Source organism: Alternaria dauci, chromosome 4, assembly GCF_042100115.1.
Source record: "Alternaria dauci strain A2016 chromosome 4, whole genome shotgun sequence".
NCBI lineage: Eukaryota > Fungi > Ascomycota > Dothideomycetes > Pleosporales > Pleosporaceae > Alternaria > Alternaria dauci.
This window is the reverse complement of record NC_091275.1, coordinates 2,061,248-2,086,343: the sequence shown is the minus strand read 5'-3', so window position 1 is coordinate 2,086,343 and position 25,096 is coordinate 2,061,248. Positions and strand designations below refer to the sequence as shown.

Below are 25,096 nucleotides of genomic sequence, written 5' to 3'. Positions count from 1 at the left end.
CCATATTCCAACATTTGACCACGACAACGATGCCTTCATGCCTTTTACTCCCACCAACATCACTCTCAGTGACCATCGAACTGCGAGCCCATATACGTCAAGTCAATGTTACGTCCGGCGTGATCGGTTGGAGGCGCTTCGACGTTCGGGGGGATGTAAGAGGCAGCAGTACAAGCGTGCCTGGGCAGGTCGGTCGAAGCAGTGGTGCATGAGCAGTTCGCCTGGGTCCTAAAATTACATTAGAGAGACACTCTACATGAAGTTGGAGAGGTCCTAAACTTACAACTGATTATCTGACTCTTGCACTTCGGCTTTGACTTGAGTTGGCGTTAAGCTAAGCGGCGCCTGCCGAGCCTGCGTGTCTACGATCAAAGACATGTTTTGTAAGTTGCTGCTTGATTGTAGCTAGGAATGCTTGGATGAACTCGAGTGCAAGGTAAAATTTGAGTCGAAGGAGCCCATGACTTCTTTTACAAGAAGGAATACAAGCATCGCAGGACTCATTCTTGCGACGCAAATGCTTCCCCCATCTCACCATCGATAAAAAGGCAAGTTCTCGGATCGCAGGTAGCGTCAATTGTGTGAACGACACCTACCCTGGTCTTTCTTGGCTGCATGTTGTATGCTTACCTGCGCACCCTAATCCGCTCTACCACCAATGAACCACCGCAGGCGTAACCTTTAGACCGAGCGTTATACCATGTAATCTTTGCAAAATCGTCTGTCCGCTTGCAATGCAGACAGAATGCGCAGCCATGCCATGCGAATGTCTCGCCTATACCGCTGCAGCTACTGAGGCGGTCGAGAATGGATCAGCCGAGGGGCGCAGGTGCTGTGAAGACATACAAGCACCATGTTGACATGCTGCGGATCGCATGTTTCCTGCGCACGTCTGAACATGACCGCCTCTTCTTGCAATTTCTAGCGTATAGGATTCCGTAGTTCTTGTCGCGACCCTTGGCGACCCTATTCCGCCGTTGATTGCGCGCTTGGAACTTTGCTCGAACGCAACGCCACCAGAATGTACGTCCACTGCGGTAGGGATCTGGGGGCTAGGGGGGACCACCACATACCCCATGGCGTTTTTGGACCCACGCGCACTAAACGGTTCCTCGACCTGCACTGCTGGCGTGCCACATGTTCGTCAGAAGGTTGAAAGTGTCGAAAAAAGAAACTACACAAAGCTACATTTTCGACACTCGCAGAGCAGGCTGGATGTAACATCTGTTCCTGCCGAAACACCTGCATTCCTAGGACTTGAGCCTTACGGTGCAGGTGTTTACCCGCATACTGCACAATTCGATTTGCTGTGTGCAAGGCGGTGACATACCACGTCTTTGATCAGCCCGCCTCGATCGCGGCTCTCTGAACTCTGTAACGGCGGCAGCTCGTCAGGCACCGTGCGCAGATCCCGGTAACAGTTGCGCGCTTTCAGTTGGTTGGGCCTGTGGATCTCGGGCGATAGATTGATGCGTTGTGGGCCGCAAGCAAGCGCCTGGCAGGCTTGGCCTGACTTTTTCAAGGTGGTGGGCAGACGAATCGAGACAAAACAATTAGGCAAACGACCCCACTTGCTGCAGGTGTACATGACAGAGCCAAGGATCCGATCGTGGGCTCCGAGGTCGTCTGCATAAGACACGTACTTCTTTGCATGGATGATGATGGTCCACGCGGCGCAAGCGAGGCCAGGACGTCCATGGTAGACGGTACTCAGCTGTCAAGGTGTAGGAGACACCTGATCGCTACGAATGCAGCCTGCATGCGCTAAATGAAGGAGGCAAGCATCTGACGCCATGATGGTTGCGCAGGACACAGTCCTAGCTTGACTCACATTAGTAGAGGCTGGATCCAATCAGAATGGAGCGAAAGGGGTTTGGCTGGACTTTGCAGTAGCCTCGTAGCATTATTGCAGCACTCCGGGGCTTCCGTCTCTGCTATGGCCGAAGCACAGATAGCTATGGGTGGTTTGAGTTGGCATGCCATTCCTGCCGCCAGATAGTGTAAAGGACTTTCTCTGGCTTTCCTATGGCGGTACGTAATTCCGAGAAGCTTCGTGACAACTTCGTCTCTTGAAAAGCTTGTATTCAAACACTTGACATTGCACGATGCTCAAGATTCCCAGTCTGCAATGTGCAGGACAGCTTCTTCCGTGCCAAAGACTCGCAACGTATTTCCAAACTCGTTCCAGAACTTGGAGTTGAATGCGGGTATCAGCTCCATCGACTGCCGCTTCATCTGCTCCAACGGCACCCATCCCGTCTTGTCTTGAACATGGATGTCATGTTCCCACGACCCAGCGCCTTGCTGAAGCTCTTCGTCCCATTTGACGGACACGCCGTTTTGGGGAAGCTTGGCACCATCGTCTTCTTCAGTGGACGATGTTTCGGCCTCGGGATCCAGCGTCTTGAGCGTGTCGAATAGGTTCTTAGTCTCAAATCTTCGTTGCTTCGCTTCTTGTTTCTTGGCTTTTGCCCTTTGCTTCTTCGTCTGTCTGGATCTAGGCTGTTCCACTGGAGGTAAGGGAACCGGTTCCTCAACCTTCTCGCGTCCATCCTTGACAAAGTCCGGAACGTCTTCGCTCTTTAATGCGCCGATTGGTTTGTTGAGAGTAAGAGAATGGTCGGATAACGGTGGTGTGACCTGTTCTCCTCGTTCTGCGCCAAGCTTGGCGGCTAGCTTGATCATAATGGTAGCAGTCAGAAGACTGTCGTAGCCTGCTTCGTGAAATTTCTCAGAGTCTTTATATTTCGGGTGGTCGGCATGGGTGATGATGTCGGGTAAAGGCTGTCTGCTTAAGCTTTCGGCAATGTCTTGCAGCGACGGGGATGCGTTGAGGTCGCCCTCAGCATGAGTAGCTAAATACTTTGTGTCGATGATCTTGGGAAACAAGTCGTGTATGGCATCCTGGAAATCTTGCAGGGTATCCTGTCCAAAGTTAGAACTGCCTGCGAATGATGGAGCTTGATACATACTGGTAGCTGGCCCACAAACGTGCGGTAAAAGTAAACAATGTCGGTAAACATGTTGTGCCCAACGAGTACGGGCTGCTTAGTTTTCAATCTCTCTATGGCTCTATCGTAACGGGCCCGTATATCATGCACGTCGGCTGTGACGAGCATGCCTGTAGTCCGGGCGGTGTACAGTGGACCTGTGCGATCGATGTCTCCGTTCTTGACTAGAGCCTCGAAGATCCAGCGGAAACCAGTTTGCCGTGCAATAGAGTCTTCTACACGGTTCTTGATCCTGCGCATATTGTCGGCTTCGCGCACGGGGTCCAGGCCGACGATGCGAACACATTCATTGCGACCTATAGATACCAGCTCTGGGAATTCCGCGCGTACGAGCTGGTGCACAAGACGCTTCTCAAATCGTGTTATGACCGGTATTGGTGGTGCGCCAGAAAGGCCAGTATGAGTTGTGATGTCAAGGGATGAGGAAGTGCTAGTCTTCCATTTGGTTATGGCCTCCCTCGCCCGGCGCATGAAACCAAGAGACTCGACGTCGCCCTCCTTGAGCTGCAAGTCCGGGATCGGGTTCTTGTTCTCGAGTCGATCCCAGGCCATCTGTTTTGCGCGGTCCGCCTCTTCTCGGGAGAGGTACTGTACGCCCTTGGCAAATGGAGCGCCCATGTCGAAGCCGCAGTTGAGGAGGAAAGTGCATGCGCCGCTTTGGAATCTGATTTCGCGCTCAAAGTCCATTCGCTCGTCGAAAAGCGGACTGATGTTGATATTGTATGGCCTCAGGACGTATTTGTTTTCGATGTAGTCGAACCTGGCACATGTGATACCTACCTGTAGGATCTGATAGCGATCGGCACCCATCTTAGTTTCGGCATAGCGCTCCTCCATGGTGAAGCGTCCCGGACCGTGGGCAGGCTTGTCTGGGATCCGCGAAGGAATGCCCGATAGTTCGAGGTCAAAAGACACAAAGTCGGCCTCGGATATGTGGATAAGCATGCCCAACAAGTGGTAGGGAAAGGTTTCTGCATCGACCTCCATGTTGAAAATAGCGACAGCGACAAGAAAGGCGCGTGTTCATGTGTTGATAGCAAATCGAGGGCAAGGTAAGAGGCGCTGTGTCAACGAGTGTGGGCTGGGATGAGTGAGGCGATGACTGTGAAAACTAAGTGCAAGTGGCAAGCTGCGTCGTGTCTGGTAAGTAGTGAGGTCAGTAGCGATGGATCAAGCGACAAAGCCGTTGTCTAGCTCTTGACTCTGGGCTTGTTGCGAACAGGCGTTTGTCAAGCGCGTCGATTGCATCTGCAGGCTCTCGCAGTGCGCGTCCTGGAGGCGACTCCACGTGCTTGTCCCGTGATGCAGGTGCAGGTGGATGGCTGGGGGGGTGTGTGTCTGTGTGTGCGTCGGAGGCAGGTGACGCGCCAAGGCGGCCCCGGGTGACGTGAGATGGTCTGCCGAGGTTCGAAATGTTGACAATACACGCGGAGAGACAGGAACAAGACCGAGTCCCGTCGCCCACTGCCAGGGGCTTTGTTGAGCTCTCCGGAACATCGCCAGCGACTGCTGCACTATACCGAAACATGGCCAGCTTGTACGATGACATCAATGGGTCGCGCTACCTGTCGTCGTCCATCTCGTCGCTGTCAACATCGCGCCAACAGTCGTCGCAGATCGCCAAAGCCTACCGCCAGGCCGCCCAGCTGTTCCTGACGCGCCGCCTGCCCGAAGCCCTCTCCACCATCGAGCCCATCATCACGCCGCCGCCCGTCGGTGAGGCCACGGGCGACAAGGGCGAGCTTGCGGGCTATGCCCCGGTCGCAACCGCGTCTCGAGGCACGCGGGTCAAGGTGTGGAGCTTCTACCTCACCTTCCTCAATGCCGTCATAGAGCTGGGCGCCGAAGAGGGCAAGCACGCGTTTGGGAGCACAAAGTGGAAGCAGCTCGTGTCGCAGTGCCGCGACGGCAGCATCTGGGACAATGTCGTTCGGGACGGCTATGCGGGCATCGAGGGAGACGTGGATGCCGACGTCGTCATCAACCTGTAAGGCACCGCGCTGACTTGCTTGAGGTGCTGAATCCTAATTGTGTCCATGTAGCGCCACCCTCCTGCTCACCCATGCGCCCTCCCAGAGGCTCAACCAGCAGAAGCTCGAGACATACCTCTCCGCGACCGCTAACCCAACCCTCGATGTCTCCTCGCACATGTCGTCGCCAGCATACCTCGAGAAGCGCCCCGGCCACCGCAGGCAACACACCGGCACCGACACGCCGCGCGACCTCGAGAAGCGCATCAAGCTGCTCGAGCTGTATACCCTGCATGTTTTGCCAAGAAACGACGAGTGGGACTACGCCCGCGACTTCATCACCATGTCCGAAATGCTCGACGAAGAGCGCAAGGAAGCATTCCTGCTAGCACTGCACTCTCTGAAGGAAGAAAAGGAAGACACCGAAGCCCGCGAGGAGAAGCTGCGTCAGCAACAACGAGAGCAAATGGAGGAGCGCCGCAGAGAGACCGAAGCCAAGCGCCTCGAACAGTCCCGCGCAGAGGACGAACGGAGGAAGCGCGAGGAGGAAAACAGACGGCAGCCCCGCGGCTCAGACGACCGCTTCCGCAACCCTCAGCCAACTCCCCAGCCCACCCCGTCACAGTCCCGCATCTCCCGCACCCCCGGCAAGAAACCCACCACGCCGCCGCCCGGCTTCTACAGCCGAGCCACCACAATGTTTGGCAACATACAGACCATGATATCCAACACGGCACACCAGATGACCGCGAATCCCATGGCCTTTTTCCGTACCCTACTTTTCTTACTGGCGTTTGGCTTGGCTTTTGGCAGACGCGACCTCAGAGAGAGGATACTCCGCATCATACGGAATGCGTGGGACAAGGTGAGGCGCACCGTAGGCATGGGCGTCAAGGTGTCCTACATCTAATGTGATATATATGATTGCTTTTGAGATTCTTATGTCCATGTATTTATATTCTAAACACTACTAGGGGCCACTGTGCGAATTTGGAATACATCATTATGCACTTCCTTTGCTTGCTACATGGCTATGCCTACTCTTCCCAGAGAGTACGTAATGCGCTCACCGAGTCTTGCGTGCTGTGTTGAGCGTCTTCCTTCTCTGCTTGATCATGTACGTGTACATCGTATAAGAGCCTGAGAAAAATTAGACAAGTGGATTGCCTCTCCTATACAACAGTACTTACCCGGAATGTAGAGTAGCAGGCAAAAGTAGAAGATGGGTGGTATCACCGGACTAATCCTGGCTCCCGGAGCAATGGCCTTGTACAGCAACCACCACTCAGCCCCGATACCGATTGGATAGAGAGGATAGAACATGGTGTAGCTAGGAAAGTTAGCCAATCAGAACTAACTTTGGATAGTACAACAAGACACACCGAAGCCACACCATGCCTTTTGACGCCTTTCCGTGCATGTTCAGCGCCAAGTACAAGTACCGAATGGTATCTGCCACCGACCAAGCCAGCAACAAGGCAAGGTAAGCATGGGAAGACGCTGTGCTCTGCGGAAAGCTGTACCACACCATCCAGACCTGGATGACGCGAGTAACGACTTGTAAAGCCGTTGTGCTGACTGGAGATTTGATGACACCTATCACTATTCTTAACAAAATGCATCAGGAAAGAGAGTGGTAGCCAACCAACCAAAAGCCGCATGTAAAACTTCTATCAGAGACGCCGTTTGGATCCATCGCGCATACGACTCTGTCGCATTGAAGAGCTCAAGTTTGCCATTTTGGGCATTCGAGATGGCTCGGACGAAGACAGATGCCCATAGCGAGGCGAAGAGGACGTTGTAGGCTGTTAGATAGATGGTTCGGGGTTGCGATGCTACTACTGCCTCAGCTGTACGTTCTCTACCTTGGTTAGCCATTCTCGCGCCTCAAACTCGACGTTTGGTCAATGTTGTTTGAGAGCATGTGAGAACACATTTCGCAAGCAGAGATTGCTGTGGTTTCCATCGGGCAGTAGGTCAGAAGTGGATGGTGAGCCGAGGCTAATTCGGTGTAATTCCCATCGTTGAAGAGCACGCATCTTGTGCCATCTACCAGCTTTCACAGCCTCTTCAATTCTTAGGTGGGAGGAATAGTTGTCCATCGTCTTCGAACATGGTGCAAGGTCCATTTAGGCAGTGACCAATGGAAAACACGCCATCACCGCCCGGGGTTGCGAAATTCGTTACGATTTCTCGCTCTCAGTCATGCAGGAGGGGCAGCTTGGGTGGTCCCTGCGAGACGCTAAGCTTCACTCAGCCCAATGGGGATCGCCCGAGTGTCTTCTCGCGACTTGTACATCTTCATCAGTACTACACTTCACATGACTGATATCGCACACAGCAAGTTATGGTCGGATAACCCTACGTACGAGTAACAACATCCTACAAACCACTTGGACATTCCTTGCGGCCCACAGGCAGTACACACATTACACGAAATACATAGCTGACTGGCTGGTGAGCTGAAACGGCCCGCCCTCTTGTCGATATATCACAATACCTAGAGGCTGTTCATCACCTCTCAACGACAACACGTCAATACATCAACCAATTGTTACAAATCATAAAATATATGCGCCAATTCTAAAGTCCTTGGTTGATGAGATACGCCAGTACATCGCAGGAGCGAGGCATTGATCAGCCCTAGCCCAGTGCAATAGACACACCCAAAGGCAACGAAAAGCAATGTCGACGAACGTCAATAGCGGCTCACCTCATTCAATTTCTTAGGTACGAAACACTGATATTTAGTACCAAGGTGACCTTACTGGGGGCAGAGGGGCGGCATGCCTTCCTAGTGCTTGATTAATCACCAGAGGTCAAGCAGACCCTAACGAGTGCGGATCCTACTGGCATGACTAAGTCATCCGGTAATGTAGCAAATACCATGCACCAGGTGAGCTTTTTTCTTAAGCAGAAGTCAGCGATGTAAGGGTATATACTGATGAGACTACCATTATCCAGTCGTCTGAGCCATAGATCAACCCGCGCTTCAAGCAAAAAGCAAAAAGCAGTACTACGAATACAGACGCAAGAACAAGCAATGTGGTCGTCGTGTCTCGTAGTGTGGAGCCCGGAGCTTGAATCCGACCTCGGGACACTTCCGGATTCTTCGGAGGTTGAAGTACGTCTTCAAAGCTTGCAGCATGGCGAATCGCAGTCGGGAAAAGCATTGATGGCTTCACCGGACATTGGAAAGTGAGAAGAGCAAAGTCTGCAATATACAAACCCAGATCGCGACAAGGGGTCTAATGTGCAGGAGAGATGATTAAAGATATCTCGGTACTTACAATACTCGTTCCTACTTTCTTGACGCATCTCAACAACGGTTTACGAGCAACCGAGACCAACTGCCGGAGTACGCCCCTCAAGCTGGTCTCAAATGAGTCTAGACTTTTGTTCTTCGGGCCGTTCCTCGATTTTCCGGGGAAATGGCCTGGAGATCAATCCTGTCTAGGTAAGCACGGATCCTTGACAAGCCGAAACATCCCGTTCTATACATATCCAGAGTCTCATCCCCTCTTGTCAACCTCGTTTCATTATACCTCCAGTCCAATACCAACATCACCGTCAGCATGTCCAAGCCTACTATCGTGTTTGCTCCAGGTGCCTGGCACACACCTGACTGCTTCGACATCACCCGTGAACAACTGCACCAGCGCGGATAGGAAACCGAGGCAGTAGCATACCCCTCGGTGGGAGCGGAGCCGCCCAACAAAGGCCTTGCAGATGACGCCGCGGCGCTGCGCTCTACCTTGGAAAGACTTGCAGATGAGGGTAGAGAAATCGTCCTGGTTGTGCACTCATACGGGGGCTTGGTCGGACAGAATGCTGTCGAGGGCCTGGGTTTGAAGCAGCGACAGGCCGCGGGTAAAAAAGGCGGTGTCACCATATCTGTTTACCTTGCTTCTTTCGTCGCTCCAAAGGGAGCAAGCATCAAATCCATGCTTGGTGGCCAATTCTTGCCCTGGATGCGGTTCGATGTTCGTGCCTACCACATATGTGCTCCCTTGATTTCCGCATAGCAAGACTAACAGTCAGGGTTAGGGTGAATATGCGTATGCCGGTACGCCCGAGATTGTGTTTTACCACGATCTCAGCGAGGAGGCACAAAAGACCGCCATAGCGAAGCTGAAACACCACTCAGCGCGCGCCTTCACCGACGAGGTGACGTACGAGCCGTGGCACGAGATTCCGTCCATGTACTTCTTCTGCGAGGGCGACATAGCACTTCCGCTCTCTGTCCAGCAGCAGATGGCACAATTGCTCGGTGCGGATGCGCCGTCTTTCAAAACAGTTGGCTCGCATTCGCCTTTTCTGAGCCAACCTCAAGAGGTTGTTGATGGTCTGGAGTTTGCGGCCAAGGTTGGCGAAAGTAAGAAGTAGAGACCGGGATCTCTGATCTCCAAACCGAATTTTCTTTGGGGGTGACGCCCATCAGGGGTTGACATTTCTTATTTTTTCACTATCTATCTCTATATCTCCCAGTCTTCCATTTGATCAATACCATGCTTGATGTGCTCTACGAAGCTATGAGTTCGTAAAATCGTCACGGTAGATATTCCAGAGGTCAATAGCCGGCCAAGCATGCCTTGTGTGCTTCTTGAAACTATGAGTTCAAGGGGCAGGCACGCGCCGGCCTGCTGGAACCGGACCAATTTTACCAAGGTCGGTCAATGATACGTTCACGCCTTCTTACCAGACCCCTGGACGTCGGTTCTGCTGTTACTTGCACCAGCAGTTGCACTATCAGCGGCACCTCCGACTTTGGTACCCCGGTCCTGACCTACAAAACTACTGCTATTGTGCTGGCGGTCGTTCTGGTCCGTCTTACCGCGAACCCATCCCCGACCACCACCTTGCATTCGACTGCTACCACGCCCACGTCCATGACCATGACCCCTATTGTGCTGCTGGTTGGTAGCGCCACCAAAGTTGGGAAAGCTCTGCTGAGGGTGGTATGGGACTTGAGCAGGAGTGTACTGGCCTTGCGGAGCGTTATACCCGCCCAACGGAGAAACAAACTGGATCGTTGGAGGAGCGAATCCGGGCATCGCCTGCCATTGCTGCCCCTGTAACTGCTGTTGGTTAAAGTACGTGGGCGTCTGGTAGTTGTAGCGGACACGCTGAGGTTGGATGCTTGGGTCAGCACTTTCAGCACCACGACTACGCTTGTTGCTCTTTGGGCCCGTAGGAGCGTGTGGTGGTGGAGCGCTAGCCGCTGCTGCCTCACGAGATGCGCGATTAATTGCAGCTCGCTCCGCAATATCCGCCGCAGAAGGCGCGCAAACTACTGGCTGACTAGAAACCTGGGACTTCGATATCTCCTCGGCTTTCGTTGGTGGTTCGTCATCCATATGCAAGAAGGAACACTTGAATGTGTTGGGGCACTCCATGCGTACTGTGTCAAAAGGACACATCTGACCTTCGTGTTCGTGGCTATATATGCATCTCGAGCCCTTATTGCAGCCCATGGTTGTGTTCACAAAAGAGCACATCTTCTTCGTGGGATGCTGGCTGTGGTCAAACATGCAGGTCGCTTGCTTCTTGCACTCGTTACCAAATCTGCATGCAATGAGCTTGCCTCTGCCGACGATGGCGGAAGGAGCAGCAGGAGTAGCAGGTCGCGTGGCGGAAGTGTCGCCTGACTTGGACGCAACGGCAGTGTCGACAGCGAGCTGTGGAGGTGTTTCAGTAGTCGGGGGAACGGTATCTCCAGCCTCGACATTGCGATGTGTCTTCTGTTCAAAGTTTGCGTTCAGCAACTTGACCGTCACTTCGATAGTGACGCCATCGACCGTTATCTGACGAGTTTCTGTCGAACCGACTACACCCACACCGACCCACGCTGCAAGGTCGGCGAACTGAAGGCTGGTCTCAATTCCTTTGAAGATTATGTTCCTACCCTCGGCAGAGTACGCCTCATTGCTTTTTCTCCTCTCGACTGCCTCTGCTTCTTTAGCCTTCTCCTGCTTTTCCTTCGACGTGTCTTCAACCACCTTGGCTCTGGTGACAGAGTCGTGGGTTTCTGCCTTTTTCTTCTTCCTGTCCCCACTGCCTTGAGTAGACTTCGAAACAGGCTTTGCAATCTCGTCAGTGAGCTTGATATCATGTGATTTTTCTTCAACGTCGGTTGTTTCCATCTTGATCTGTCCAATATCCTCCTCACTACCAATCAGCGTGATATCAGTTTCGTCAGCGATAGTGGTCTCAATATCGTCCTCAGATGCTGTTACACTCTCAGAAGTTTTGTTTGCAGCATTAACGCTTTCTGTGATCTCGGACTCATCTTCGGACCAGTCGATTTCATCCTCATGGTTCTCTTTTGTGACCGTGATTTTAGGTATGGTCGTGTTAGCGACGGGTACAATGGCCTTCTTTGTCTTGGCCTTTGTCTCGATTGGAACAATGGCTTCGGCTGTCTCAGGGATGGCAGGCTGAGGTGCGAAAGCTACATCCTCTTCTTCCCTGATGGTAGGTTCATTCTTGATTTTGATACGCTTGTCGCTCTGCGACGTGGCATTGTCGGAGTGGTTACGCTTCTTGCCGGCCATGGTGTTTTATGTAGAGGAATTTAAGGGGTAAAAGTCGACTTCAAGGTGGTTTCTGAAGCTAAATTGTGTGGGCTTTTTGAAATCGCTGGATGTGCAGTCGGTAGTACGAATCTTCTCGATCGTGCAAAGAAGGTTGGTGCAGACCTGGAAGGGTAAATGTCAAGCAGTCAATCTGTTTGAGTGGTCGAAAGTGGCTGACGACCCGGGCTATCGGGGGTTGACTTGCTTTGTGTAGATGGAAATCTATAGGAACTTAGCAGCCTAAAAACTTGTATCAAAGAGGTGCGAATATAACGCATACGCCACCAGTGAAAGGCGCGCAGGCTCCTCAGTAGCTCAGGCCCGATTGACGTAGGAAGTGACTGAAAATGATAGCGAAACATTTTTCACTGCCCGCTTTTTTACGATTGGGTCCCTAGCGACACTTTGGAGACAACGGCGCTGCTGGGCATTGAAAAGGTGCTTTGTATGTATTCGTGTCAAAGAAACGCTTCAAAAGGAAATTGCAACATCTTCCTGAACTGTTCTTACTGCTAATGAAACAACGTTCAGGAGATCAATTTTGCTTATAGGTTGGACACTTGTACGGTTCCTTAGCTTGTGAATCTTACTATGCTTGTCAGACATTCCTTCTCTTTTGAATTCTGACGTTATAGCTGAAGGTAAAATGTCATCGGCTACGAGCACTGATAGCATGATCAGCCATTGATGGCCGTTGGCAGGCGGTCGAGGGGAGTAAGCAGCTGGGTATCGTGTCGCGTCGCGCGGCATGCACATGCAACACCTGCGAGAGCGCGCTTGTCGTGAAATCATTTGTAAAACATCGCAGTATTCAAGTCGCGCGTTGTTGCCGTGATGAACACTAAATGTGGTTGATGAGTCTGGACTGGAAAAGATACGGAAAGGTGTCAGATCTTCGACGCAGGATGAGGGTGCCGGCGATTCAAGGTTCGCGCGAGTCATGCACACACGCTAATGGCGCCTTTTGATTGACACGCCTATCAGTACGGCAAACTGCCATACAAAAGGGACCGTAGCGCACAGCATACTAGGTCTTGTTTACTGTTTCAAGTATCGTATACAATGGCCGTCGCTACCAGCGATCTCGTACTTCCTCGCCCCGGCACACCATATACACCAAAACCGCCTATTGCAGGTCCTTCGGAATCATTTTTCACATCCACTTTTGGCGCCCTGCTTCCACCAGCGCAATACCTCGAAACGGCCAACGGAAGGGCGGCGTACTACTCGATACCGCCGTCAGCAACTACAAGCAATGCAAAAACAATCGATCGCGTACTCCTAATCCATGGCGTTCAGACCCCAGCCATAGGGATGCTGCCTCTAGCCCGTGCACTGCACGATACATTCCCTCACACACATTTTGTGTTGGTCGATCTTTGGGGCCACGGCTTGAGTGATACACCCGTCATTCCACACGAGGCGACCTTGTTCCACAGATTGATTGACGCGTTACTCGATCATCTCCAGTGGTCCGCCGCACATCTCATTGGCTTCTCATTCGGCGGCTCACTGACAGTCGGATACACTGCATCGCGACCATCTCGCGTGAGCAGTTTTACAATTGTTGCTCCGGCAGGGCTTATCAGAATGGCCGCTCTCCCAGCAGAAGATCAACACCACTTGATATACTGTGTTGACGAGGTCGAGGTGCGAAAGGTTGTCCTAAGGTTCCTCGAAGGCGGAGAATTGATAGTCCCGGACGATTGGCAGGAACGAGTTGAAAGGAGTGAGATTGTTGCTCAAGCGGTGAGGGAGTGGCAGATGCGTGAACACCCTGGGCATACGGCTTCTGTTGTTGCTATTTTTCGAGATGGCGGCGTGATGTACAACCATTCCAATTTTGAGAAAGCGGCGCGTACTGGTATACCTTCTTTGGTGGTATTGGGAGAGTATGATGACTTGTGTACTGAAGAACAGTTGAGGGAATGTGGGTTTAGTGATGTTCATGTTGTTCCACAAGCTGGACATGGTGTTGTAAGAGAACAGGTACCCGAAGTTGCTGGATTCATCACAGACTTCTGGAACGGTCTGGATTGAAAGAGGTGTGAGCGATAATAGAATCGATGACGAACGTGGAGAACCCTTGTATCCACTTCTCTATTTCATTCGTGACTGCCTACCAACTACAACCTTGCACCAACCGCATCACCGCATCACCACCTCACAAACACCAAGGCTCAACTACCCAAGCGCGAAGAATAAGCTAACAATCAAGCTAGGATAATAGTACTTGACAACAAAAACAACAACAAGCATCATGTTTGATGACGACGTTGACAGGGAAACAGCATCGCATCCCTCCTCGCCTGGGCGTTTAGGCAGTGATCATGCGCCTCTTGAAAGCCCGCGACATCCGCAAGCAAGCAGGATATCTGAACAAGCCGTGGGGGGAGATTCCGCAGTAGCCAGTCTTCTGAGAGAACACTGCCCTATCATATTGAAAGGTGGTGAAAAGCTCAGGACTCACTTGTCCCAGTTCAACGCAGTCGCCAGGGCTGCCGCACACACTGATCTCCAAAACCTTCACTTGGCAATTGGCCCACAGTACTTGCGATTCCTGCCCAGATTCGACGATATCCAGTATGATGAGACGACGAACATTGGCGAATATCTGCCTATAATGGTGCAAGTTGGCACCTGCGACGCTCCTGTTAAGTCAAAGAAGAAGGCCCCCAGAATCGAGCAAAAATTGGAAATATGGGCCTACCATACACTGTCACAGAATTCGATTGAGGAAGGTCCAACACCCTTGTCTCTGGTCGAGCTCGTCGCCTTTGACATGGACCAACAGCACGTGCCCGATCTACCCGGACTAGAAATAGACGAAACCTGGGCCATGAAGAAAGAGTTCATCAGCCTTCTACCACCCTTCATCCGTATTCGCAACGAAACGGAACTTTGCTGCTTGATATGTTACTGTCTTCTTCTTGCTGCCGCTGAGAACCTCTACTATTTTGACGGAGTCGCCATACCTAGAGAACCAGGTTTCACAGGCGTACTAATCGAACTCTGTAAGAGGAGTTGGGAAGATGAGAGGTTCCAAACCTTGGAAAAGACAGGCGTGTTACCAGATATGAGCAACGTGTGGGACAGAGCTGTCAAGTTGGACGTGCAGAAGGGAAGAGATGCTCAGCATTATTCGGCGTCGGAGAGTGAGGGCGAGGACGAAATTCCGGCAGTCATGCCTGAAGGTGCGACGCAGCATCTCAAAAAGAAGTCTAGACGGAGGAGACGGAGGGACTCGTGAAGGCCCGTGATAGGGTAAAGGAATGAGTATGTTAATGTGCTGCGTATTGCTACGTCATCTTGCAATCCGGACTTACACGGGGCATTGGTTGGTACATTCGGAGAAAGCCTGACAAAAGGTGAGGCAATATAGAAGGGTGCAGCCGGGCGCAGAGGAGCAGCTCTCGGCTACCACTATCTCTTCAATTAGCCTGCATGTGGGGCCGTCCTCGTGGCGTACATGTAAGCCGACCCCACACTGTATACATGGAGGAAGGAGGACCAATATATCTGTCACTGAAGGCCACCGTCTCTTCTCACGCAGCTACTTCGTACCTTCTGTTCGATCTCCTAGAATCCAATCCACTCTGTTCCATCATGACGCGCTTCTCCCGTCGCCCCTCATCAGGCGTCAACGTCATAATAGTAGGCGCAGGCTTCGCAGGCATTGCAGCGGCGATAGAATGCGACCGAAAGGGCCACTCAGTCGTGCTTCTCGAAAAAGCTGCAGATATAGAGGAGATAACGCGATTCGGCGATATTATCTCGTTTGATCCAAACGGTGCGCGTAACTTCGAGCGCTGGCCTGGCGTCATCGAGGCAATGAAGAAGGTTGCACGGAAAACAACGTGGTTGGATTTGTACCACTGGAAGGGGGAGTTTGTTACAAGACAGAGTTTCGACGCAGAGAAGGAGTGGGGACCCAGGATCAATGGCCATCGAGGGGAACTGTACAGTATCATCCATCAGCATGCTGTCGATCGGGGATTAGAGATCAAATGGGGCCAGCGCGTGACTGACTATTTCGAGGATGAGGAGCGAGCTGGTGTTGTTGTCAATGGGGAGCGGTTGGTCGCAGATGTAGTCATCGCGGCCGAAGGAGTGCGTTCGCGCGGCCGTAAGATTGTGCTTGGGTTTGACGATAAACCCAAGAGTTCAGGATATGCTGTATATCGCTCATGGTTTTCTGGCGATGCTATCAAGGACAACCCCATGTTGAAGCACCTTGTCGAGGGCGACAGTCACTCTGGGTTCATCGGCCCGGACCTCCACTTCCTGGTGTCGTCACTCAAAGACGGAAAAGAGTTCAACTGGGTGTTTACCCACTTAGACGACGGGAATATCGAAGAGAGCTGGCAATTTCCTGGGAGGGTGGAAGATTGTCTGAAGTACGTCGAAGGATGGGCGCCAATCGTACAAGAGATTGTGAGGTCTACACCAAAAGGCGCACGTCTCATCGATCACAAACTCGTCTTCCGCGATCCGCTGCCGACCTTCATTTCCCCGAAACAACGCATCGCTCTGATTGGAGATGCAGCGCATCCATTCCTTCCGACATCCATCCAGGGAGCCAGTCAATCCATCGAAGACGGTGTAGTCCTAGCTGCGTGTCTCGAACTCGCTGGCAAGGAAGACACCCCACTAGCAGTACGAGCATTCGAGAAGATGCGTTATGAAAGGGTGCACAAGGCGCAGGCGACAGGAGTGAAGACGCGCGAGCGATGGCACAAAGCCAACTGGGACGAAATCGCTAAGAAGCCAGAGTCGATTCACCTAGCACGCGAGGCATGGCTGCTGAACTTTGATGCAGAGAAAGACTGCTACGACAGATTTCAAGTAGTTGCTAGAGATTTGCGGGGTAAACAAGCGCGGTTGTAACAAGATTCTGACGCTTCGTCGGGGAGTAGCGTCGGTATGCCGTCTTGGTGTTCTGCGGACCGAGCAAACAACCTTGAATGCACGTTATCTAGACATGGTATGCCAGCACAAGGTTTCCGCTTATGCATGTCTCGCCTTAGTAATCCTGTTGGGCGTAGTTATTGGCCAGGCTAGAAACTGGCTCATGGCGGTTGGCATCATTGCATTGATGTGGATGAGCTCGCGCTACTGCCGTCTGACGCTGGGCTAGCACCAGCTCCCGTCTATCACGTCACGGCCGTGCACCTGCCATTTGCAGACTAGCACAGACGAGCATGGTATCTGTGTGTCTATAGCAACTGCATGTCTTTTTGCGCAGCCATATAATCTCGCCACTCAACGTTTTCGGGAGGCTTCGCACTCCATAATCGCCTCCTCGTGTCTTCAAGCAACCGAGTTGCACGATGCACCTTCCTACCTTGTCCTGCTTCGTCGCCACTGTCACCACCACGGCCGGTGTTCAGCTTGGTGGCGCAAAAGACCCTATCAACATCCTAGGCATTGGACGCAACGATATCGAGATCTTCCTAGGTATTCCCTATGCTCACGACACCAGCGGCGAAAACAGGTTCAAGCCTCCGGTTCCCTATGAGTACACTCCAGGCAGTACCATCGACGCGACTAAGCCCGGACCCGCTTGCCCTCAACCACTGGGTGTGCTCTACCCACCTCTGGGGCTAGGCAACATCACCGAGACTTCTGAAGACTGCTTGAACTTGAACGTCGCAAGGCCCAAGGCGGAGGACAGGGAAGGAAAAGGACCGCTGCCGGTGCTGGTATGGATTCATGGAGGGTCTTTCTGGTGGGCGAGTAACACGGAGCCGACGACTGCGCCTGACGGGATGATCAAGCAGTCTGTGGAAAATGGCGACCCCATCATTCATGTGGCCATGAACTACCGTCTTGGATTCTTTGGATTCGCCAACTCCGACTCACTGAAAACGGAAGGCAGCATGAATGCTGGCCTGCGTGATCAGCGCGCGGCTATCGAATGGGTCCGCACTAACATCGCTGCTTTTGGTGGGGATCCGGAGAGGATTACGATCGCCGGTCAGTCTTCCGGCGGCCTTGCAATCGGAATGCAGATCATGGCCTACGGCGGGGAGAAGCCACTCCCGTTTCAGCGGGGCATCGCTCAGTCGCAGGCTCTTGAGCCTGGCATCACTGGAACTTTCGCCAAGGATGCTATGGTCGCATTGGTCGACTACGTGGGATGCAACACTACCGATGTGGATGCTCCCGAAACGATCGAATGTCTACGAGCATTAGACACTGAGACGCTGTTTGAGGCCTCGAATGCGACATACCAGAGCGATATCGCACACAATATTGGGGATATCTGGCTGCCACAGGTGGATGATGATTTCCTCCCTGCGCCACCAAGCCAGCTCATCGCTCAAGGACGCTTCGGTAATGCTACCTTCATGTCTGGGTGGATGCAAGGCGACTTGAACGTATACACCAACACTTCCATCGCAACCGCACAGGACACGTACGATTTTGTCCGCGCCTACCTGCCGGCCTTCTCAGAGGACTCCTTGGCCAAGCTACTTGACATGTACCCTGTAGAAGAGTTTGGAACAAGCGTAAATCTAACGGCAGAGTTCTATCGCTCAGCGCGCATCTTTCGCGACATCCTCATGGTGTGCCCGTCACTACACCTCGGCGCTGCGATCGACGAAAAGTACGAAGCGCCAGTCTACTTCTACAACTTCAACCAGACTATTCTCGAGCCAATTCTCGAGTATGTCAACGATATCATTGGGTTTGGAGTCGTCCACACATCGGAGTTTGCGTACATTTTCGACAGCATCCAGGCGTACAACACGTCAGGCTACCCGATTAATCCAACAGAATACGACTACGAGATTGCTATGCGAGCAAGCCGGTCGTGGAGCACCTTTGTGAGTCAGGGGGTCCCGACGGAGGGTGGACCCCAATCAACTACGCTGTTAAATTGGGATGAGGCGTATAGCCGGCCAGGTGGTCCGTATGTCAGGACGATTGGCGGAACGCGTCCGAGTAACAGCGCGCTGGGTATGGCGAACGCGACGCAGGAAATGGCAGAGCAAAAGCTGCAGGAGCGATGTGCTTTCTTCAATAGTCCAAAGGTCATTGAGGCGCTTCAGTATTGAGGGTGGCCTGGTCCGGCTAGGTGGAACGTAGACGTCTTCGGCCAGTACAGGGCATACGATCCAGCGAGAAACACATGGGTCTAGGGGTAACCGTACAAGGGGTATCTTGAATCCAATAACAGAGTAATCACACGTCCACAAGAGCGTCTTTGTCATCATCCTGCTCAGAATTGTCGTCCTTGCTTCCACCATCCACCAACCCCATTATAAACTCCCACTCTTCCTTCCTCACCCTGCTCACGCTCAATCTTGAATTCGTAACGAGCTGCATATCCCTCAGCGGCCCCTCCTTGGCATACTCTTTTATCCTCGCCAAATCTACAATCTCATCAAACTCTCTCACAAACTCGACACCCACACAGTACCACTTGGGATTCTCCCTGTCGCTCTTCTTGTCATAGTAAGGATCCTTGGGATCGAATGCCGTCTCGTCGACTTTTGCCTCTTCAACTACGCGCAGTATGCCTACGATGCCAGAGGGCTTGGCGTTGGAGTGGTAGAAGAAGCCCAGGTCGCCTTTGCGCATGGCTTGCATGTTGTTGCGTGCTTGGGGGTTGCGAACGCCGCCCCAAGGCTCCGGTTCTGTGCAGGCGCGCAGGTCGGAAATGGAAAAGGCGACATTTACGCCATTCTCGTAGCGGGGGAGAGGTTCGGCTTTCAGGAGCCAGTAGACTTCTTGCGCGCCGTTTGCGTCGCGGTTTTTGGACGACGAAGGGGCGGGTGGAGGGTTCGTTTTGGATTTGGGGGCGCGTGTGTCTGGACTCGGTTTCGCCTTTGAAGCTTTGGCTTTGCTTGTAGCGGCTTTCTTGGGCGGCGGAGGGCTGTCATCCGCTGCCTCTGTGTCTTCGTCTTCGCGGCCGCGTTTACGACGCGTCGTCTTCTTGGCGCTGCGCTTGGATGGCACTTCTTCTGCGGATGAATCATCATCTTCGTTGTACTTTGGTGGTGGTGCTGATGCTGCTGCCGCGGTTTGACGGGTGGATCTTCGTGTGCCAGCCATGACGAGGTTGTGGTAGAGTTGCAATGCGTCGACGTTGAGATGCTGTGCGCCGCGAGCGTGTAGCCGATGCGCGCGGCTACGGTAACCTACCGGTATGACGCCATTAGCCGAACTCTCTACCCGTAAGCAGGATACAACCGGTCTGACCATGCTCGCGGCCAGACATGGCATGCCAAGCTGCTAGAGTAGATTAGTTCTATTTTTTTCTCAAATCTAGCATGTAGATTACCTTGCTGACCTTCATTTCATCTATAAGCAGTTGGTCTATGCCATGTCTTAGCCCAAGCATAGTCGGACAACGTGTCCGCACGCGTCGTACAACCTCCTGCCTCCGGGTTTGTACGACGCTCCACACTTCTAGCGCTCCACAAAGCACATACTGCCGATCTGAAGCCGTCATAGAAGCTGCATTCAGGCAATGATCCTGAAAATCATTTCGGTTGTTTATTAATACCACAGCTCGCCATTCTCCGTACTAGCATCTTCCAGATGTCCCCTGGTCCAGGGTTTCTGGCGTGATCATCCGCATCGCGATTCATGAATTTCACTTCCAGACAGTCTTCTGTAAAACCACAATGATTAGTTAGATGTTTGGACGACTACTGTTGAGCTTGTGCACCCAAGACCACCCTATGCATGATCTTGAATCTCGGCTATCTCTCCTAGCGGCCGTGTCTTCATCATAGCCAAGTTTTAAAAAAAAAACACCTTTACAGTGATCAAATACAGGTTAATTCAACAGCGTTGTGCTTGCATCTTGTTAGTAGCACGTTCGTCATATCGATAGCCAAGTTGGAGCAATAAGGACAAGCAACTTCACCAAAGTTACCTAGGTATGGATCAGCCACCCTTCACGTCGTCATAGGGGATAATCTAACGCTCCCCCCTGCATAGCCTAAAGATGAGCTCTGGATGATGTTCGGGTTTCCTCTTGACCGAGTGCTTAGCCACTCTGCCACTGCCATGCCCTCATAGGGTACCTAAAATCGAACACCCTTGGTACCTTGATAGCTAGCCGAAAGGCGTTCGACTCTTCCCTGGGGTCGCGCGTACGGCCCTCTTGATGAAAAACTCTCCGTTCGTCTCGTACGTACGTAGTAGCTACGTAGCAAAGACTGCCCCAGGTGATAGGTACTCGGCCGACATGACCTTCATTTGTAAAGGTGAAAGGAAAATTACTATCGGAAGCTTCTAGGAGACATGGAAACGACTTGGCATTCGTATACAAAGTACTGCACTCGTCACTGTTTGCACATTCATCCATAACAAAACATCCTCAGTGTAATACGCCAAATACGCAGCAATGGACGCCTTCACCAAAAAGACGCTCAGAACCTCTCGGGGAATCACATATACCTACTACACCTCGCCCGGCTCCGCATCTCTTCCAACCCTCCTCTTCCTGCATGGCTTCCCCGACCATGCCGCCATGTGGGCGGACGTCGCGACGCCCCTGCGCTCTCTCAACCACCCAATCATCATCCCAGACCTGCTAGGCTACGACGGAACAGACAAGCCCGTAGACCCAGCTGCCTACACCTGGGACAAGATGAGCAACGACCTCGTCGAGATTCTCGACGCAGAAAAGGCGCAAAAATGCATCGCCATCGGCCACGACTTTGGTTCCCCCACTGCCTCGCGCCTCTACAACTACCACCCCGAACGCGTCGTCGGCCTCGTAAACATGAACGTCGCTTACTCGGGCCCGGGCCGTGAACCCTTTAGTTTGGAGCAGGCAAGCGGCATGATGGAGAAGACATTTGGGTATCCAGTCCTCGCATACTGGGACCTGTTCCTCGCACCTGACGGACCAGCACTCATGAGGTCAGATCTAGACAAACTGTACAACATGATGCACGACGAGAACGGACTGAGAACATATTTTTGCACACGCGACGGTATGCGCGACGTTCTTCTTGGGAAAAGCAACCCCGAGTTCCGCCTACGACCTTATGCGCAAAACGACGAGTTGAGGAAAGAATTCATTGAGCGGATGGGGCGTGATGGCTTCGAGGCACCCGTATGCTGGTACAAGGCTCTGGTGACGAATCTGATGCACGAGGCTGATGTCAAGTTGCCCGAGGGGAGGGACGTGGTCAACGTGCCAACGTTGTACATTGGTACCAAGCAAGATATCATAAGCAGAGCTGATGGCATACATGACCCGATACAAAAGGGTTTGTTGCCGCAGTTGGAAATGCCCGAGTTGATTAATGCGGCGCATTGGGTAACGTATGAGAAGCCTGCAGAGGTGGTGTCGAGGCTGGAGGATTGGCTGAAGCGAAAGTTTGCGCAGTGAAGTATATAGACGGTGAAGTATATAGACAGTGAACAATTAGAATGAATTAGAACATCCAACAGATTTGGTACCAGGCTATGCATTCTCTACGTTGAATAGTTTAGACGGCTGTGACGTGATTGGCAGGAAACAGTTTTCCAACACCACAGTAAACACCCCAATACCAATCGCCGTTGATATCGGCGGCTTCTCGTATCTCTGCTCCACGGGGGAAGGACAGTTCGTCTTCTACCCCTTCGTCGGGCATATAGCCCCACCGTGCTAGCAGTCTGAGACCCACTCCTCCGTCTGGTGGATACCGTTGTACTCTTGCCGTCTCCTCTTCCTCTTTGAGCGCGTAGCCACCTACCAGATCGCGCACAACCATGCGTCTTTGCGCGCCTTCACGGTCTTCGAATCCTACAATATACATGCGGTGGCTGCGGAGGCACTTGCGCCATCCGTTCACACCGTCTTCCTTGGCAATGCGACCGCTAACGACAAGCTTGTGGTAGCAGCTCATGCAGATATCGTAGTCCCCAGCATTACACTTTAGACAGTGATATCGCGTGTTGGACGGTGGAATGGGATAACTACATATGTTACACAAGGTCGTAAACGTTAGGGGTCTGAAAATGGAATTCGCAATGGTAAAGTAGCCAGGTCCACGCATGAGCGATGCTGACTTTGGTGTCAACGGAGGGGTTGTGGGCACAGCGTCGTGGTCTGGTGGAGCGAGATGTCCGTCTTGACGTGGCGTGGAGGGCGCGGATGGAGTAGTATCCGTAATTGACTGCGAGTCCCTTGCCTTGCGAGCGACGGGAACAAGGGGATGCGTACAGTGATGGCCTTGGTTGACGCAATCATTGCAATAGCCCCAGTCGCCTTCATTGCAATAGTCGCACTTCCAGTAGCAGGCATTGGCGTATGCCTTGCACACATCGCAGAAGACTCCAACTTCGACCCTTTCCTTGGGATTGTCCTCGCTCATGAGCACATGTGGCGGCGTTGTGGATTCTGTCAATGGCGTCATGGGTCTGCGGTATCGATGTCCGACGAGGATATGGGGGTGCTCGTGGTTTGGAGGATAGCCACCTTCGGGGGCTTCTCGTTCGTATCGTGGCCAGGCAGTCCAGCCAAACCCATACCAATGCTTGCATCCTCTGCCGAGACGGTAGCAGCGGAGGCATATGTCATACTCACCATCATTGCAACGTCCACAGTTATAGTGAAGCTCGTACTGTATGTCGTTTTTACCACATCGTTGGCACGTTATGTGCGGCTCGTTGTACAGAACAGGGGCGCCTAGGGACGAGCCTGAAGCTTGTCTCGACGATGAGCCTGAAGCCTGTCTTGATCGAGACTCGCTTACAGTCGGATCAGTGGTGGAGCGAGGAAAGGGGGGAGGTGATAGCAACGGAGGAGTGCTGCTATTGGAAGATCTAGGCAACGTGGCTCTGTTGGGATCGGTGGTGCGCCTGGACGCAGGAGGCTGAAATGGCGTTATAGCTGGGGTGGAGGAAGACAAGGGCACCGCTGAAGTACCGACTGTAGCCAGAGAACTGGTCGGGCTGCCGTTGTTGGGTAAATCGAAGCCAGGGCTCTGGGGTGAACTGGGACTTGAGACTATATTGACTGCGCTGGTGTTGGCGTGGAGGCTGATGCGAAACTGTTCCCGAACATCCAGCCTACTTCTCTGCTGGTTGTCGGACTGGCGACGTGGCCGTGGTCGCGCAAGTTCTGATGACGACTGGCGCTCGCCACTGCTGTTGTTCTGCGACGTTGCAGAGACAGGCGTAGGACGCTCTGCTCTTCGTGCCGATCGAGAGCTGCCCTGACTTGAAGATCGCTGGCGCAGTGCTCGTCCGCCGCGGTTCGCGGCATCGATGAGACCGGGTCTCGATATGGGTGGTCCTACTGCCGCCTGGGGTGTGGACGTGCCGCTTTCCGAGCGGCCGTGTCTTCTTCTGCGTGCGGCTTCCTCGTCGCGCGTAAGAGGGCTGCGCATGGGTTGAGGCAACAGCGACGAGGATGAAGAGCTCACCAGGCCCTCTCTCGCCAGACGCTCCCTCCTTTCTCGCCGCTCGCGCTGTCTCTCTGCATGGCGCTCTGCCTGGCGCCGTCGCACAGCTTCGGCTATTCTCTCTGTGATCTCTTCTTCCTGTGCAGTGCCAATCTGGTTCAAGTCCACGCCCTCAGACACGAGCTCCTCCAGCACCTGCCGCACGAGATCCTCGTCGACGTCTTCTGCGTCGAGGTCGGAGGCGCTGAGCAGCGAACGCAGGCTGGACTGGTGCTCGATGGCCCTGGGAGGTATGACGGCCCTGGACGGCGATGCGCCGGGCGGGTTCTGGCTGGTAGAGCGCCGTTCGTCGCGCGCCCTGCGAGACTCCCTGCTCGTATCGCGGCTTCTGTCCCTCCTCCTGCGCTCCCTCGGGGGCTCCAGACTGGTCCTGCTGCTGCCTGCGATGCCCGCGTCCCTCAGACTCAGCTGCTGGGCCTCCTCGAGCATGCGCTGGTCGACGTCGTCGCGCTCATCGCGCCGCCTGAGCTTGGGCAGCACATTGTCGCCGGGCTTGTACTTGTGGCGGTCGGCCGTCTTTTCTTCGGCACTCTTGCCTCTCTGGGGATTCGACTTGAGGAAGATGTCGAGCAGCGTCGTGACGGTGGCATTGGGCTGCGTGGTGCGCACCGAAGCCCGGCACGAGGGGCACGTGTAGGGATGTATCGAGGTGGCGGTCGAGGCCTGGAAGGCGAACCATTCCTTCAGACAGGCGCCGCAGAAGGTGTGGAGGCAGTCGAGCAGGGTGAGCGGCTGGTAGAGGAGGTCGGTACAGATCTGAACACGGCCGGGTTAGCAGGCGCATCCTCGCCGTCGTCGAAGCGGGCCCCAGAGACCTTGGGGAGAGAGACTCTCCCATCTCGACATGCCCATCCATTCCACCAAGCTGTGAAGCTGCAAATGCTCATACACCGCACCCGTCGAATGCGACAACACCCCTACCCCACGCGGCAACACCACAAACTCGAACCTCGACTTACCGAGCACGTCAGTTCCTTCTCCAGATCGCCCTGTACTCCGCCAGCGCGCTCGGCCTCAGCCATGGTTCGTCGCAAACTGTTGGTCAAGGGCCGTCGTCATTAAGCTGCCTGGCTACGAGGTTGCCGTCCAGCTAGCTCAGCTCGTTGCCGTCACCGACT

At 53.3% G+C, this 25,096-nt stretch overlaps 11 protein-coding genes across 11 annotated transcripts; 5 read left to right on the top strand and 6 right to left on the bottom strand.

The window, feature by feature from the left end:
- Positions 1-65: 65 nt before the first annotated feature.
- ACET3X_005245 (uncharacterized protein) lies at positions 66-378 on the bottom strand (the record flags this gene model as incomplete). Its single annotated transcript, XM_069451429.1, has 2 exons — positions 66-228; positions 284-378. The coding sequence occupies 2 exons, from the start codon at positions 376-378 to the stop codon at positions 66-68; spliced, it is 258 nt and encodes an 85-aa protein (XP_069307289.1).
- A 1,731-nt stretch (positions 379-2,109) lies between these two features.
- ACET3X_005244 (uncharacterized protein) lies at positions 2,110-3,998 on the bottom strand (the record flags this gene model as incomplete). Its single annotated transcript, XM_069451428.1, has 2 exons — positions 2,110-2,925; positions 2,973-3,998. 2 exons carry the CDS (start codon positions 3,996-3,998, stop codon positions 2,110-2,112), a joined length of 1,842 nt encoding a protein of 613 aa, XP_069307288.1.
- Positions 3,999-4,537: 539 nt separating this feature from the next.
- ACET3X_005243 (uncharacterized protein) lies at positions 4,538-5,891 on the top strand (the record flags this gene model as incomplete). The annotated part of the gene is made up of 2 exons (XM_069451426.1): positions 4,538-4,998; positions 5,054-5,891. 2 exons carry the CDS (start codon positions 4,538-4,540, stop codon positions 5,889-5,891), a joined length of 1,299 nt encoding a protein of 432 aa, XP_069307287.1.
- Positions 5,892-6,047: 156 nt separating this feature from the next.
- ACET3X_005242 (uncharacterized protein) lies at positions 6,048-6,401 on the bottom strand (the record flags this gene model as incomplete). The annotated part of the gene is made up of 3 exons (XM_069451425.1): positions 6,048-6,121; positions 6,172-6,311; positions 6,364-6,401. 3 exons carry the CDS (start codon positions 6,399-6,401, stop codon positions 6,048-6,050), a joined length of 252 nt encoding a protein of 83 aa, XP_069307286.1.
- A 2,524-nt stretch (positions 6,402-8,925) lies between these two features.
- Positions 8,926-9,367, top strand: ACET3X_005241 (uncharacterized protein; the record flags this gene model as incomplete). The annotated part of the gene is made up of 2 exons (XM_069451424.1): positions 8,926-8,964; positions 9,029-9,367. 2 exons carry the CDS (start codon positions 8,926-8,928, stop codon positions 9,365-9,367), a joined length of 378 nt encoding a protein of 125 aa, XP_069307285.1.
- A 299-nt stretch (positions 9,368-9,666) lies between these two features.
- Positions 9,667-11,535, bottom strand: ACET3X_005240 (uncharacterized protein; the record flags this gene model as incomplete). The annotated part of the gene is made up of 1 exon (XM_069451423.1): positions 9,667-11,535. The coding sequence occupies one exon, from the start codon at positions 11,533-11,535 to the stop codon at positions 9,667-9,669; it is 1,869 nt and encodes a 622-aa protein (XP_069307284.1).
- A 3,627-nt stretch (positions 11,536-15,162) lies between these two features.
- ACET3X_005239 (uncharacterized protein) lies at positions 15,163-16,443 on the top strand (the record flags this gene model as incomplete). Its single annotated transcript, XM_069451422.1, has 1 exon — positions 15,163-16,443. One exon carries the CDS (start codon positions 15,163-15,165, stop codon positions 16,441-16,443), a length of 1,281 nt encoding a protein of 426 aa, XP_069307283.1.
- Positions 16,444-16,886: 443 nt separating this feature from the next.
- ACET3X_005238 (uncharacterized protein) lies at positions 16,887-18,617 on the top strand (the record flags this gene model as incomplete). Its single annotated transcript, XM_069451421.1, has 1 exon — positions 16,887-18,617. One exon carries the CDS (start codon positions 16,887-16,889, stop codon positions 18,615-18,617), a length of 1,731 nt encoding a protein of 576 aa, XP_069307282.1.
- Positions 18,618-18,744: 127 nt separating this feature from the next.
- Positions 18,745-19,617, bottom strand: ACET3X_005237 (uncharacterized protein; the record flags this gene model as incomplete). Its single annotated transcript, XM_069451420.1, has 1 exon — positions 18,745-19,617. One exon carries the CDS (start codon positions 19,615-19,617, stop codon positions 18,745-18,747), a length of 873 nt encoding a protein of 290 aa, XP_069307281.1.
- A 1,303-nt stretch (positions 19,618-20,920) lies between these two features.
- Positions 20,921-21,916, top strand: ACET3X_005236 (uncharacterized protein; the record flags this gene model as incomplete). Its single annotated transcript, XM_069451419.1, has 1 exon — positions 20,921-21,916. The coding sequence occupies one exon, from the start codon at positions 20,921-20,923 to the stop codon at positions 21,914-21,916; it is 996 nt and encodes a 331-aa protein (XP_069307280.1).
- A 100-nt stretch (positions 21,917-22,016) lies between these two features.
- Positions 22,017-25,000, bottom strand: ACET3X_005235 (uncharacterized protein; the record flags this gene model as incomplete). Its single annotated transcript, XM_069451418.1, has 3 exons — positions 22,017-22,912; positions 23,441-24,734; positions 24,938-25,000. The coding sequence occupies 3 exons, from the start codon at positions 24,998-25,000 to the stop codon at positions 22,017-22,019; spliced, it is 2,253 nt and encodes a 750-aa protein (XP_069307279.1).
- Positions 25,001-25,096: the final 96 nt, after the last annotated feature.